At 48.1% G+C, this 14,477-nt stretch overlaps 2 protein-coding genes across 3 annotated transcripts in view; both read right to left on the reverse strand.

The window, feature by feature from the left end:
* FSIP2 (fibrous sheath interacting protein 2) overlaps window positions 1-3,794 on the reverse strand; it is a 37,520-nt gene extending 33,726 nt beyond the window's left edge. For both annotated transcript variants that reach the window (XM_077308293.1, XM_077308291.1), the window contains exons 1-4: window positions 3,635-3,794; window positions 3,335-3,460; window positions 2,153-2,314; window positions 1,261-1,350 (exon numbers count right to left, since the gene is read on the reverse strand). In XM_077308293.1, the coding sequence (XP_077164408.1) occupies window positions 1,261-1,350; window positions 2,153-2,314; window positions 3,335-3,460; window positions 3,635-3,742 (486 nt within the window). In that variant the 5' untranslated portion in view covers window positions 3,743-3,794. The remainder of the gene's footprint in view (window positions 1-1,260; window positions 1,351-2,152; window positions 2,315-3,334; window positions 3,461-3,634) is intronic.
* A 1,690-nt stretch (window positions 3,795-5,484) lies between these two features.
* LOC143823038 (uncharacterized) lies at window positions 5,485-9,949 on the reverse strand. Its single transcript, XM_077308837.1, has 6 exons — window positions 9,863-9,949; window positions 9,357-9,653; window positions 7,757-7,918; window positions 7,378-7,672; window positions 6,652-6,668; window positions 5,485-5,780 (listed from the first exon to the last, which is right to left on the reverse strand). The coding sequence occupies exons 1-6, from the start codon at window positions 9,906-9,908 to the stop codon at window positions 5,485-5,487; spliced, it is 1,113 nt and encodes a 370-aa protein (XP_077164952.1). The 5' UTR covers window positions 9,909-9,949.
* Window positions 9,950-14,477: the final 4,528 nt, after the last annotated feature.

Below are 14,477 nucleotides of genomic sequence, written 5' to 3' on the forward strand. Positions count from 1 at the left end.
TTGGCCCTCGGTTATAGTGACAGTTGCAACGTTGTTCTGTGTCAGCTCTGAGGTAAATTATGCCGCCTTGAAAAACATCCTTTCTTGGAGCAACTTGAAAAATGGCCTGGTGAGGCATGATGGCTCGTGCTGTCCTTTTTTCAAGTTGAGCCATCCCTAATTCTCCGTTTGGAAATATTTCAGAGAGGGTTTATGCAGCTGCCGTTCTGATGAGTTAAACATACAAATCTGCCAATGAGCTCTGCTGAGGGATTTATTCATTTATCGTATAGTGTGTGTATAGGGTAGCCAGGTGATCCGGGGATTGTCCAGCAGCCAGGCAAGGGATGTTCAGAAGTGACCCCTTGTGTTCCTTGGAGGAATTGCCTCCCAAATCCTTGGAGGTCTCCCATCCAAATATGACCCAAGGGTCCTCCCTGCTTCATTTCACTTTACTATTTTAAAATTCAAAACTGTGCCCTGCAGATTCTTGAGACCTTGTGTCATTACATTGTTTTACCTCAATTATTTAGGTCCACTCTAGAAGCCACCTTGCAAAACCGGGGACCACCGGTTCTTCGTTTGGATTTTAGTTGGAACCAACCTGTTGAACTCTTGCCTGAATTTGTTTTTACGTGACACTTGCTGAAACTATTGTATTGTTATACACTCATTTATAATATTGTTTGGTTATTAGGATTGCCTTCATGATACTTTATAAATGACTATTTTTGCACCGTGGGCAGCATTATTTACTATAGTTACGGAGTCACGATTACACAGCTCTCTTTTTTTTCCGGGCTTCTGGCATCTGTCGGGATGGGGCTTGCCCAGGGTTCTTCAGGTCAGGGCTCTGCTGAGGGATCCAGCTCCTGTAGGTGATATTTTGGCTTCTAACTCATAGACCCTGTGAAGGGGTGGGCCAAATTGGGGATTTAAACCAGTTTTTAACAGCCGTTCCCTTTCCAGTGGGAATCAGAAGAACTGTGAGGAGGGAACAGAAAACTTTAACATCCCAGAAACCTCAACAAAGTATATTTCCCAGCATTCCCTGCAAAAAGCGGAGTGGTTCAAGTACCATAAAACCAGTGGCCCAACAGCGGCTCTCCAGATCTCCATGGACTACAATTCCCATGAGCCCCTGCCAGCAACTATCATGGCAGGGGCTCATGGGAGTTGTAATCCATGGACATCTGTAGAGCTACCGTTTGTCCACCTCATAATATTCTCAGCAGATGGGCACCCGACTGCTTCCCGCCTATTCTTTCTTGCAAGTCTTACTTGTTCTTGTATATAATGCTTTTCAAACTCCAGCTTGAGGGAAGTCAGGTACTGTCGGTAGTCGTTGAATTCCTTCAGGGAGCACACAACCTAAGCGACAAAAGGCAGAACCTCCATCATCAGGTAAAGAAATAGCCCTTGCTTCGGTCACCGACAGTTTCCCTCTCGGGGTCCAGACAGAGAAGCTTCACTAAAACATGCTCCCCCACCCCAATTTTTAGACCAGAATATTTGCAGAGTTTAAATATGCAAAGAAGCATTTTGCAGCACCAGACAGCTTAAAAGAATCTTTGTTTTATAAATGAAGAGAAAAAAAATGTAGAGAGAGAGGAGAGCGATCTAACCATCTAACTCAGGCTTTCTCAACCAGGGTTTTGTGAAACTCTGTGGTTTCTTGGTGGCCCTAGAAGGGTGTCCTGAATGGGGGGGGGGTTAATTAATTTTCAATATATTACTTAAATTTTATTGATATGACCGTTTATGGTAATGTCACTCCGCCCTTCCCCACTGGCCAATGTAGAGGCAAACCGGGAGGACGTATGCTCAAGGGAGTAGGAAATCTCCACATCAGCCAATCAGGACACTGAGGATATCCAAAAAATACCTAAATATGCTAACTATATGTCTCCTCCACTGCCACCTGCAGGAAATTTCCCATAATCTATTCTATCATGCGCCCTACACATCTTGCATATTTCAATGGAGAAATGGCTTGCATACTTGTGCATATGCAGGTGGGTTGGGAAACATTTCTCTGTGCTTGTATTCTATAGATTCTATGGATCTGGTTGCAAAACTGAGCTATGAACAGACCAAGAGTCAAAACATCCCCAGTCCCTGGACCTTCACATCCCTAACCACCCTTCTGCCAGCCTCCCTCGGTTTCACTTACTTTGTTTTTGTCGGTAACGAAGCCGGATTTTTTCAATCTCTGCAGATTGTCTTTCCTCTTGTAGAAGGCACGCAAGTGTGGATCATGGAGACTGTTGTATTTTGGTGCCATGAGTTTACAGTAGGGATCGTTCAGGTCAAAAGTAGGAGACTGCTGATAAAGCTGGAGGAGGGAGAGAGGCATTGAAAGGACCACGGAGAGGTAGCGTCCCTTTGATCTAGGGCAGGAGTGGCCAACCCCTGTGCTGTCAGAGGCTCATGGAAATTGTAGTTCATGGGCATCTGGAGAGTTGGCAGGAGGTCATGGGAATTGTAGTCCATGAGCATCTAGAGAGCCACAGGTGGAGAACTCACAGCTAGTTGCAGAGCATTAATGCCCAAAAGGAATTACCGAATAATTAATTAATGCATAACGGCTAATCGATTGTTACCCACAAAGACTTAAGAAGCCCCAAGTTGCAGGAATTTAGAACCAAGAAGCCCCAGAGGAGGGATGGGATATGCATTAGCTTCTGCCCCCAACTCACCCAGTTCTCTCCGAATCTCCCATCTCTCAGTCACAGGACCATGTCATTTAATGTCTGCTGTAGCTTCCCCTTTAGTGCTAATCATTGCTTACTTTTCCCAGGAGATCTGAGAATTGTCCAGCAGCCAAGCAAGGGACGTGCACAGGTGGTTTGGCTTTGCCTGCCTCTGTGTGATTACCCCTAGTGGTCCTTGGATGAACTACCCCCAAAATCCTTGGGGGTCTCCCACCCAAATACTAGTCAGGGTCAGCCTTGCTTAATTTCTACGATCTGACGGGGCCGGGCTTGCCTGGGCTGTCCAACTCAGGGTTGTTCTCTCGTTCTCATTCCAAGGAAAGGCGGGTTGCAAATATTTTGAACTGAAATGTTTAAAAAGATATCAAGGTTCCCCTAAGTGCATTAGTGGGCCTACCATTTAGCTGACCCCTGCAGTCCTTTCCTACAATCATGCACTATTCTAAGAAGGTTGTCAAACAGCACCATCAAAACATGGCATAGACAATGATCCATCCTGCACATGTTGGATAATGCACTTTCGGTGTGCTTTTGCAGCTGGATTTTCCTGTGCGGAAACAAGATTACCTCTAAAGTGCATTATCCAGCATGGGCGTAATGGGCCCAGGGCAGGGTGGGTTTGATGATTGTTCACAGCTTACCCTTTCTCCCACTTTGGTTGTGTAGAACAAGGTGTTGGAGCCTGGCAGGAAAGGGGTCTTGCTGAACAGGGGCATGTCCAGAAGCTGGTTGGGACCCACGACTGGCATCTGCTTCCCAGGGCCCAGCTAGGAGAGAAACAGCACACATCAAAACTCCCACCACCATCGGGATGTTCCTTGGTCCTGCTTGTGTTGCTGGTTGCCCCCAAGGGCAGGATATGGGAGATACTTCCCCCTGAGGTTTCTTCCCACATCTTGGCCTGCCCCGCTTTTTCCTTTCACCGATCCTCCAGAACTCACTTCCACGACACCCTCCTCCGGCTCCATCGCTTCGAGCGCTATCCTAGCGCTTTCGGTCAGGTAGTGCCCCATGGCTGCTTTGGCCACCCCTCGGTCAGGGTACGCCATCTCTGCGTCCGCAAGGAGCCCCGCCCGAGCTGCCGCCCTCAGAGGTCCTCGCTCCCAACTGCCACAACAGCGCCGCCCTTCTAGAACTTTCTGAGACATTGTGACCTGACAGCTCCGTTCTGATGTCCTTGGCTCCCCCGCCACGCAGCAAGCCCTGGGTGCAGGAAGCAAAGGGCTGCCAGGTTCCTCCCTTCCCCTTCATTGTCACTTTCACAAGTTTGGCGGTGGACCTTCGCCCTCTGGCTGTGTATTTCTTGAGGGTCGGTCAATTGTTTGCAGTTGGAAGGCCTCCTTTCTCGTTGAGACTCAAGGAGGATTAGACAGAAGGAGTCAATAAAGTCAGCCACAACGCAGCATTCAGTAAACCATGACATAGGGTTCTTGTTCAGGCCATGAGACTTTGGTTGGATTGTGACAAGACATCTTCTCTAATATGGTATAGCCTGTCCTCTCTGGCGTGAATTCTTCCATTTTTTCCTAGCTTAGTATTGATGGATACAATGCAAGAGGGGTTGCTGGGTGGGGGATGCGGTTGTAAGGTTGCTAAATCCAGGTTGGGAAACTCCTGGAAATTTGGAGATGGAGCTTGGGGAGGACAGGAACCCCAATGGGCTACAGTGTCCCTCCCAAATACTTGTGTTCTCCAAAGGAACCACTCTCTGTAGTCTAGAGATGAGCTGTAATTCTAAGGTATCCCAAGGTCACACCTGGAGGCTGGCATCCCTACATGCAAAGTATATAGGTAGATAGGTAGGTAGGTAGGTAGGTAGGGAGGGAGGGAGGGAGGGAGGGAGGGAGGAAGGAAGGAAGGAAGGAAGGAAGGAAGGAAGGAAGGAAGGAAGGAAGGAAGGAAGGAAGGAAGGAAGGAAGGAAGGAAGGAAGGAAGGAAGGAAGGAAGGAAGATTTGGATTGTAGAACCAACCAGAAATATTTAAAAAAAAGAAATGAACAAAGTGTAAATGTTAACACGACTCACTAAATAATGCAAAATTACATAGTAGGATGCATCTTACAGCAAACTATACTCAGCGGTACAGACCATAATCCCTAATAATTTACCCAAGTAACTTTGTGAATCATACAGACTGAATTCATAAAATCACCATTTAATACTTAAAATAGCATACTGGAATGTACAATATACAATAAAATTGACTTCAACTGCACAGTGTACAATAATAATCAACAACAACAACAAAATCAAGGCTATGAGTAAACAGAAAAGTCTTGGCCTGGCACTTGAAATGGAAAAGTTCAGGTAACAGGTAAACAGCTGAGAAAAGTATATATGCCCCCAAAGAAAAAGGCCCTTTCATGTGAGTTCTTCTCAAACTCGGAGTGTCCAAAGAAGGCCTCTGTAGATCTCACTTTCTTAGGCAGACGTAAACAGAGGAGGTTCTCCTTAACAACCCATATATGTGTCAGAGAACCAAGTCTCCTTCTTCAGGGTTGATGTATCATGTGCTGCTTTCCTCGAGTAACACCACACGCAAATCTTCTTGAATGAGGAGGCAGAGAGTGGCTGTTTCGCTGCCTTGACAGGAAGAATGCCGTTACTGGAAGCTTACAGACCAGTGACCAGCCACAAGAACTTGATGGCCCCAAGGGTCCTTGGTTAACCGTGAGGGGTGCTCTGAAAATATCTGATGGAAGAACTAAGAGGACCAGTCAAGCAAAAGCTTCTCTTCCTTTCCTTCACAGAGTTTTTGTCTCTGTTCCCCTTGTGCTTTAATCACTGTGGCTTACTGGTTTCCACTTACGCCCAAGTAATATGTCGCCTCGTCTTCGGGCTGCACCCCAGTGATGGTCAAATAACGGTGGCTGCCTGATTTGGAACCAGAGAATCGATCCGGGATCCCGCTGGCTCTGTTGCTGTCACTGTACACCAGAAGCCGAGGGGGCTGCCCCTCTCTCTGCTGATACCACTCTGTACCGTAGCTATCATACCCGCTGCTCATGTGGGCCGAGAGCCTCACTGTCCCTCCAACAGCCACAGACTCTGAGGGCGACTGGGTCACCGTAGGCAGAGAGCAAACCCCTGGAAATATAGAGATATGTGTTAGCAGCAGGCCTGGCATTGCATTTAAAGCGGTAGGATGAAAGTTTCCTCTGTATACCGGAGCAGTGAGAAAGGAGGAGGAGGAGAGTGGCCCGCAGCATGCTGGGAGACATCGAGAGCCCTTGGGTTTCCTGTGGAAATGTCGATCTGGTTAGCCGCCCCTCTTTTAAGAGCTGGTCCAGGATTTGTGATCTGTCCTCTATGCAAATTTATTGCATGCTCACTGGGTCCCAAAGCTCCCGGATGACCCTCCCCTTTTTGGTTTGGAAGAAGGAAGCTGGCCCCAAAAGTATTGGGTTTCTCTCTATACAATAATATTTCAGAGGACTGATTTCATCCCACTTATAGAAGAGCTCTGGAGAGCCGGGTCTGGTTGCCCACTCCTCCACATGCAGCCAGCTGGGTGACCTTGGGCTAGTCATAGTCCTGATAGAGCTGTTCTTACAGAGCAGTTTTTCCAGAGCTCTCTCAACCCCACCTCTCTCATAGGGTGTCAACCAAATGCCTGGTGGAGGAGCTCCCTTCTGCAGGCCCTACGGAACGGTTTTAGCTCCTTCGGGGCCCTGATCTCTTCAGGGAGCTCGTTCCACCAGGTGGGGGCCAGGACAGAGAAGGCTCTGGCCCTGGTTGAGGCCAGGCGGGCTTCTTTAGGGCCAGGGATCTTCCAGGCATTCACGAACTGCCACCAGCATTTACAGTATAGCTCCACACCCCTGAGGAGGCTGCACACAGATCGTAACGTCTAGGTAGGCTGAGAGTAAAGTATAATCCGGGGCAAATTTGTGCAAGACTGAGTGAGTTCCGTCTCTGGGCCTGAGTGAACACAACCCTACAGTGAACACAACCCTACTTTCCGTGCACCATTTCCTGTTGTGGCAGGTCAAGGTCGGGCAAGGACACTCTGTTACAGATGAATGCCGACAAATGGGAAGAAGATGGACCAACACCGCCTCCTGGAGGCCAAATGCAGGAGAACCGGCAGGACGTTGCTTGTATGAAACATTTCGCCCGCAGAAACAGCTGTACAAACGTTGACTGGATCAGAAATGGATTTAGGGTATTTTTTTACAGGGCACAAATCAGAATTCTTGTCACTCCATGTGTGGGGGAGGGGAGGAGGGAATGGTTTCCCTATTTTTTTTTCCCTGGGAACATTTTCAGGTTATAATTAGATACATTGGAATGTGTAAATGTGCTATTTGCATTCTGTGTAAAAAAAAAAAAAATTTAGAAGTGCTGCGGAATCCCTCTGATGTTATGCTTCCCCCCCCCCATAACAGATATTTTAGCAACAACCCTAAATTCCCACAATAAAATCAGAGTCCAGTAGCACCCAACACGGCTACCCATTTGTACCTAAATTTCCAGAACTTGATTAAGCGGTTTGTTCAGCATTCTCTTTGTTCAGTTATGCCCACCCACTGGTCCTCCCTGTCTATGCACCCCTGGGCTGCATTAGCATGATAAGGCAAACACAAAATTTTGGAGAAAGACTCCCTCTCCTTCATATAACCTACTTCCTTCGGAGCAGAGGTTTTCGTCTCAGTTCCCCTACTAAATGTAGCACTGTGGTTACCAGCTGCTAGTACCTACACCACAGTAATATGTCGCCTCGTCTTCTGGCTGCACCCCAGTGATGGTCAAATATCGAATAGCACCTGATTTGGAACCAGAGAATCGATCGGGGATCCCGCTGGCTGTGCTGCTGTCACGGTACACCAGAAGCCGAGGCGTCTGCCCCTCTCTCTGCTGATACCAACCCACGTAATAGCTCTCCTCCCCACTGCTCAAACGGGCAGAGAGTCTCACTGTATTCCCAAGAGCCACAGACTCTGCGGGTGGCTGAGTCAGTGTGCCCTGAGAGCTGACACCTGCAAATACAAAGATATTTGTTAATAACTTGGGTGGGTTTGCATTTTAAAGACATCTCTTTTTTTTAAGTCTTCTCCACACACCTGAGGTGTGAGACAGAAGTGGAAGGAGAATGGCCCATAGCATGCTGGGAAACATGACGAGCTCTTGGACTTCCTGCAGAAAAAAATAGCTCTGATGAGCATCTCCTCTTTCTTTCTTTCTTAAGTGGACCCGGGACTTGATCTCCACCTTCGATGCAAATTCTTGGCTTGCCCATGGGTTACAAAAGCTGCTGGACAGCCCTCCCCTTTCGGTCCCAGAAGAGTAAAACGATCTCAAGGACTGCGTTTCTTTCCATCAAGCAATTCTGAAGCGCTTTTGTGCTGTCACGTTATTTTAAAAGAATATTTAAATGAACTCCTACTCAGAAAAAAGATTGGGGGGGGGGGCTATCGCAAAGCAGGGAGAAATGCCATTTTAAAATATATGCACATGAATAGGAAGATATTCAAGTTGTGTTCCAAAGGCTTTCACATACGTTACTGCAGTCATACGCTTGGAGATCAAGCTTCTATAGAGAACAGTATATTTGTGCAAGAAGGTTCAGTTTTCCCTGTGGCAGAATGCTAGACCCTCCAAAAAAACAATAGATCATCTCAACAGCTAAGCAAACTTTGATGTGTATGAGTGCTTTTATGGTATTAAGGGGACCTGCGGTTGGTTTTTACTGGGGTTTTAACCAGTTTTTGGTGTAACCTGCCATGAGTCCATAGAGAGTGGCGGGATATAAATTAAAGTAATCAATAAATAACAAGATCTTGGGATCCTTCTGGACTGTAAGCGAAATATGAGCAGACAGTGTGATGCAATAATAAAGAGGGTGAATGTAGTTTTAGGCTCCGTCAACAGAGGCCTCACATCAAAATCACAAGATGCCATCGTCCCACTGAATACTGCATTGGTCAGGCCCCACCTGGAGTCCTGCGTGCAGTTCTGGAGGCCTCACTGCTAAAAGGATGTGGACAAAATTGAGAGGGTTCATGAGAAAGATCCTGGGTCTGGGGACTAAGCCCTAGGAGGAAAGGCTGAGGGACTGGGGAATGTTCAGCCTGGGGAAGAGGAGGCTGAGAGGGACAGGATGGTTCTCTCAAAGTATTGGAAAGGGTTCAACACACCATTCTTCTTGCATTGATGCTGAAGTGTATAAAGAAGAATACATGGAAATGTGATATGAGATTCTTCTGGAGAGGTCTGATCCTCATTTCAGTCTCCTTTCAAAGCTATCACGTTATTTTAGAAGACTATTAGAGAGCCAGTTTGGTGTAGTGGCTAGGAGTGCGGACTTCTAATCTGGCATGCCGGGTTCGATTCTGCATTCCCCCACATGCAGCCAGCTGGGTGACCTTGGGCTTGCCACGGCACTGATAAAACTGTTCTGACCGAGCAATGATATCAGGGCTCTCTCAGCCCCACCCACTCCACAGGGTGTCTGTTGTGGGGAAAGGAAAGGGAAGGTGACTGTATGCCGCTTTGAGCCTCCTTCGGGTAGGGAAAAGCAGCATATAAGAACCAACTCTTTTTCTTCTGTTTCCTTTCCTTCAGTGCAAGAGACCTGCTGAACTCTGTGCCCTGAAAGGAAAGGAGAAAGGTTTTTTCTCAGTTCCCCTTCTAAACGTGTCACTGTGAGAAACCCGCGTGTACCACCAAGGTTATAAGCTGCACCACAGTAATAATCAGCTTCATCTCCAACCTGGATGCTAGAGATGGTCAAATAACGCATCCCACCAGATTTGGAGCCGGTGAATCGCTCGGGGATCCCGTCCCCCCGAGTGCTGTCACCATACAATATGAATCGAAGAGCCTCTCCAGCATCCTGTTGATACCACCCAACAACATAGCTACTGTAACCGCTGCTCAAAGCGCAGGAGAGCTTCACCGTATTCCCGAGAGAGACCGAGGCCGAAGGTGGCTGTGTCAGGACAGGCTGAGCATTTGCACCTGGAAGACAGATGTGGATTAGTGGGTTCTTCTCACACCCCTGTAGGCCATGCCTTATAGAGCACTGCATGCACCCCAGAAGGCACGTTAAATAATAGCAACAGTGCCTAGTGCATTAAAAACAGGATCCAGATTCGGGAGGGGGAATGAGCATTTAACATTTCCATATGAAATATGCACGGAAGCTTGCATCATTGCCTCCTCCCCACCTGAATAAGAAGTGACCAATGAGATGAGAAGGAAAGCCCAGGCCATCTTGGGGGATGCAGATCAAGTCAGAGGCGCTGAATGATAAATGAATGATAAATGCCCAGCACTTTCCTGGTCTCTGTTATGTAGCAAGAATGTAGAACAAACCACGCCTTTTATGTAAATGAAGGCCTCACTGATTGGCTCCTGCTGGTACCTCCCATTTTGAGCTTATGAGTAACGGGCCTTTTTTGAATGCAACTTCCGCACTCATAAATGCAAGAAAGTAATTAAAAGTCATGGTGATCCAGGCCCAGTAGAGAAATCTGTTGCGTGAGAGTAGGGATAAACATCTGGAGACCCAGGGTCCAAATCCAGCTGTGCAAATATTTGCCTCACTCCAGAAATAGTCTCAATGATCCTTCTACTATGTACTTTTCTGTACCTTCAATAGGATTGCCAGATTTGGGTTGAAAAACACCTGGAGATTATGGGGGTGGATCCCGAAGATAGCCTGTTTGGGGGAGGGACTTAGACTCCACCTTGCAAAGTGGCCATGCTCTCCAGGGTACAATCATAGAATCATAGAGTTGGAAGGGACCTCCTGGGTCATCTACTCCAACCCCCTGCACTATGCAGGACACTCACATCCCTATTGCTCATCCATTGTAACCTGCCACCCTCTTGAACCTTCACAGAATCAGCCTCTCCGTCAGATAGCTATCCAGCCTCTATTTAAAAATTTCCAAAGATAGAGAACCCACCACCTCCCGAGGAAGCCTGTTCCACTGAGAAACCGCTCTGACTGTCAGGAACTTTCTTCCGGGTGTTTAGACGGAATTTATTTTGAATTAATTTCATCCCATTCATTCTGGTCCGTCCCTCTGGGGCAAGAGAGAACAACTCTGCTCCATCTTCTCCATGGCAGCCTTTTAAATACTTGAAGATGGTTATCAGATTCCCTCTCAGTCATCTCCTCTCCAGGGTGGAGATCAAATTTAATGGTGGGAGATCTCCAGGCTCCACCTGGAGGCTGGCAAACCTAGCCCTCAACTGGAGATGCATGCCGATGCTCCATTAACTCCATTCCCTTCAGCATGAACCACAAGAGAGGGACACCAATCCTCGAGTTACTCTCCCGATCAACCGAATAGATAGGACTGGGAGTGAGTCGTGGAGGAGCCTAAATGGTAGGCAAACCAATGAACTACAGCTACAGGGGAAAGTGCAGCTCCCCTAATCCATTTCTGGTCAGAAAAAAAGCAGGAATGGAAGGGCTTCAGCCTTTTCCTCCTGTGCCATAATCTCCTTCCAAATTGAGACTCCTACACCTTGGAGATATGTTCCCAGTGGAAAGCTTGCAGGCCAACATCTGAAAATCCTTGCCATATAGTGAAGTCCAGTCCCCAATTTATACCTTAGGGCAGAGGAAAATGTTCAGTGGGGAGTGACCTGGAAGGCCCAGAGAGAGGAACCCTGAACTCCAAACTCGCTTCTGCTTCACTTCGTGTCACAGACGCAAGGGGTGGCTCTTGTGCCCATGTCATTCTGCCGTCTGTGGAGAAACCGGCACAAGGGGTTCCTTTGAAGCCAGGGCAGCCTACTTCGGAAGGCAAGAGCCTGTGAAAAACAGAACATTTTTAATTGCTGTGTAGTTCAAAACAAGAGTTGAACCTCAGGGGCCGAATCCGACCAATTGCCACCTTCAGAGGGATTAACAACTGGACACTTGTGCAACAAGGCAGCTTCGGGGAAGGCCTTGACATCCAGGGCAACTGCATGACCCCTGCAGGCAGCAGAATGCTGAACTGGATAGACTTTGAGTTTGGAAGAGAGTCAATGTAGTATTGCAGTTGAGAGTGGTGGCTTCTAATCTTGCAAGCCGGGTTTGATTCCCCCCTCGGAGGAAGAAAGCAAGCAAGTAAGAGGAAGGGAGACAGGAGAAAGGGAAGGGAGAAAGAGAGAGGGAGGGCCCAGAGCAGAGCTTAAAGGCCACCCTAGGCCCCATAGGGCCAGTAGGAGGCCTTTCCAGAGCCTTCTGCAGCCCTCCCGAACTCAGGTGTACCACAGAGCAGCTTTTAAAGGCCACCCCTGGTCCCCCAGGGCCAGCAGGCAGCCTCTCCCAGGCCTTCCATGTCTTCCCTCTCCCCAAGCAGGAGGTAGGATTCCAGGGAATTTCTATAAAAGCCAACAGTCCCCTTCTAACAATATCAGGCCCGTGTCACATTTCACTCTGCAGGCCCTCTGGCTTCCCCTCTCTAGGGAGGAAGTGAGCAGGTTTTTGATTGTGTTCCAAGACAGATTTTACCTCTGTGGCACTGGCTGCCCCCGCTGGGCCACATGTAACAGTAGTAATCAGCCTCGTCTTCAGCCTGCAGGTTCCCGATGTGTAAAGTGCCGACATTACCTGATTCAGAAACGCTGAACCGAGCGGGGACCCCGGTCCCCCTTGTGCTGCCGTAAAAGAGAGACCGAGGGGCCTGCCCAGGGCTCTGCTGAAGCCAGCCAAAAGGATTTTTGTTACTGCTGACGGTGCAAGATAGATCCACGGTTTGTCCGATGGAGCCAGACTGGGAGGGAGGCTGGGTCAGGGTTTGTGAGCTGGCCCCTGGACAAGAAAGAAACAACAGCAAAAAGCTACGCGTGAATCACAGAATCACAGAGTTCGAAAGGACCTCCAGGGTCGTCTATAGTCCGTTTCTGAGCTCTGAAACATCATCAGACATGGTGATACTGTGACAAAGACAGCAGTGCTTTCTTTCTGCCCCCTTACCTGAGCCGTAGGTGAGAAGCGTGAGGAGCAACAGGGCCCAGGCCATGGCATCAACAAAGTGGGGTTTGAACATGTGAAGCTGGCGCTGGTCTAGCTCTTTGCTTTCTTAAATCCCCCAGGATCCGAGGAAGGGCTCCTCATGCAAATAAGTCTGTGCCCATTGGCTTCTCCCATAAGGCCACACCTCCTCCGGACAGGCGATCCACAGCAGTCAAGCCCATGACTGGAGAACCTGGCTGTGTGAAGGGATCTTTCATAGGGAAGTAGGAGAATTGTCAAAAGAAATCCATTACTCCAGTGAAGGCAGGGTTCCTTTACAAAGCAAAGGAGGATGGGTAGGTAGTTGTGAATTTCCTGCATTCTGCAGGGGGTTGGACTAGATGACCCTACTCTATGATTCCAACTCTATGATCCTATGATGGCTGAGGTTTCAGCAGTGTATGAGCAGTAAAAGGATCCATGCTTAACCCACCCAGTAGAGGTGGGAGACCATCACATCCTGACATCTTCAACACATAACATCATGTTTACTTCATTCTGCTTGTACTTTTACCTGGGAGTAACAGCAATCCGAAGGAATTTACAGGGATAGAGATGTTTGTTTGGATTTTTCTCCTCTTTTTGACCAGCCAGTTTTCATCTGCAGTTCCTGTAGGCCCAAGTCCATCATCGGGATGCCACCAGGCCTGGAGAAAGATGCCCCATCCATTGAATAGAAGCTTAGTCTGGGAAAATGAGCAGCTAAAGCTTTTCACGGCCTGGAGGGAACTAAGAGGGGGTATTTGTGCATGGTGATTGTCTTCAAGTTTTAAATTGCATGTTGATTTTACTGATGTTACCCTCCCTGAGCATTCAGAAGGGTGGGTTAAAAATAAATCATCGCCATCCTTTGCTTCTGTGACAGAACAGGCTTTTCTGGGATCTTTCGAGACATTCTGCAAAGCCAAGCATGAGTCCAATGCAGCTCTCAACTCTTTTTACTATTGAGAAACCCCCAAGACATTCTTCAGGCTTCAGGAAACCCCAGAAGTGGCAGAGCCATGCAGAATGCTGCTGGGAAGCAATAGCTGTGTACTCGCCCACCTAGTCCCCTCCCCTCCCCACCAGGTTCATCTCTGGCTGTTTTGGGAGGAAGAAACAGGTAGACATGGTCATACCACCATGTAAATGTTTACTGAATTTTAAAAATATATTAAAAATTCTCTCATCCCCATCCATTCAGGAAACCTCTACAGGTCCCTCAACGAAGAAGTGAGGCCCAAGGGGATCCCTAGAAGATCAGGACCATGGACAGCTCACAGCAACTGAATCAACCAGGATAACCAAAGTCCTTAGAAAGTTCTCCTAGCAAATACCTGTCCCGCCTGGCCCTCAAAGGGTTTTGCAGGATGTGGGTTGTCGCTCCCTGCCTTAATTTGCCAGCCTTGTGGTCTACTAGAATTACAGCTAGAAGGTTGGCAACGTTACATGTTTGGAGAACAAAGAAGCAAATGCAGAGCAAGCAAAACCGGGTGAGGACATAATACCATTGATCCGAGACCAGCAGCAGGTGGGGAGGATCAGATTGGGGGAAGGGAAATGTAATGGTACAGGGGCAGGTGGAGTTTGCAGAGGTGCCCATCTGCCGAGGACGGCTGGGGTTTATTCTTCTGCACCAGTGTACAGGAGAGACCAGGAAACACATTTCTCCTTAACTACTTCCTGTTCAGGTGCAGGTTGGCCAAAGGTGTTGCAAGAATTCAATTCTAAGAAATGAGTGGAAGACAGAACCACAGCTCCCCCATCAGGCCAAAGGCAGAACAGCAGATGAACAGAAGTGGGCTTGAACCAATGGGTTTCTGGAGAGGTCCTTCTCAGTTTGG

Source organism: Paroedura picta, chromosome 13 (assembly GCF_049243985.1).
Source record: "Paroedura picta isolate Pp20150507F chromosome 13, Ppicta_v3.0, whole genome shotgun sequence".
NCBI lineage: Eukaryota > Metazoa > Chordata > Lepidosauria > Squamata > Gekkonidae > Paroedura > Paroedura picta.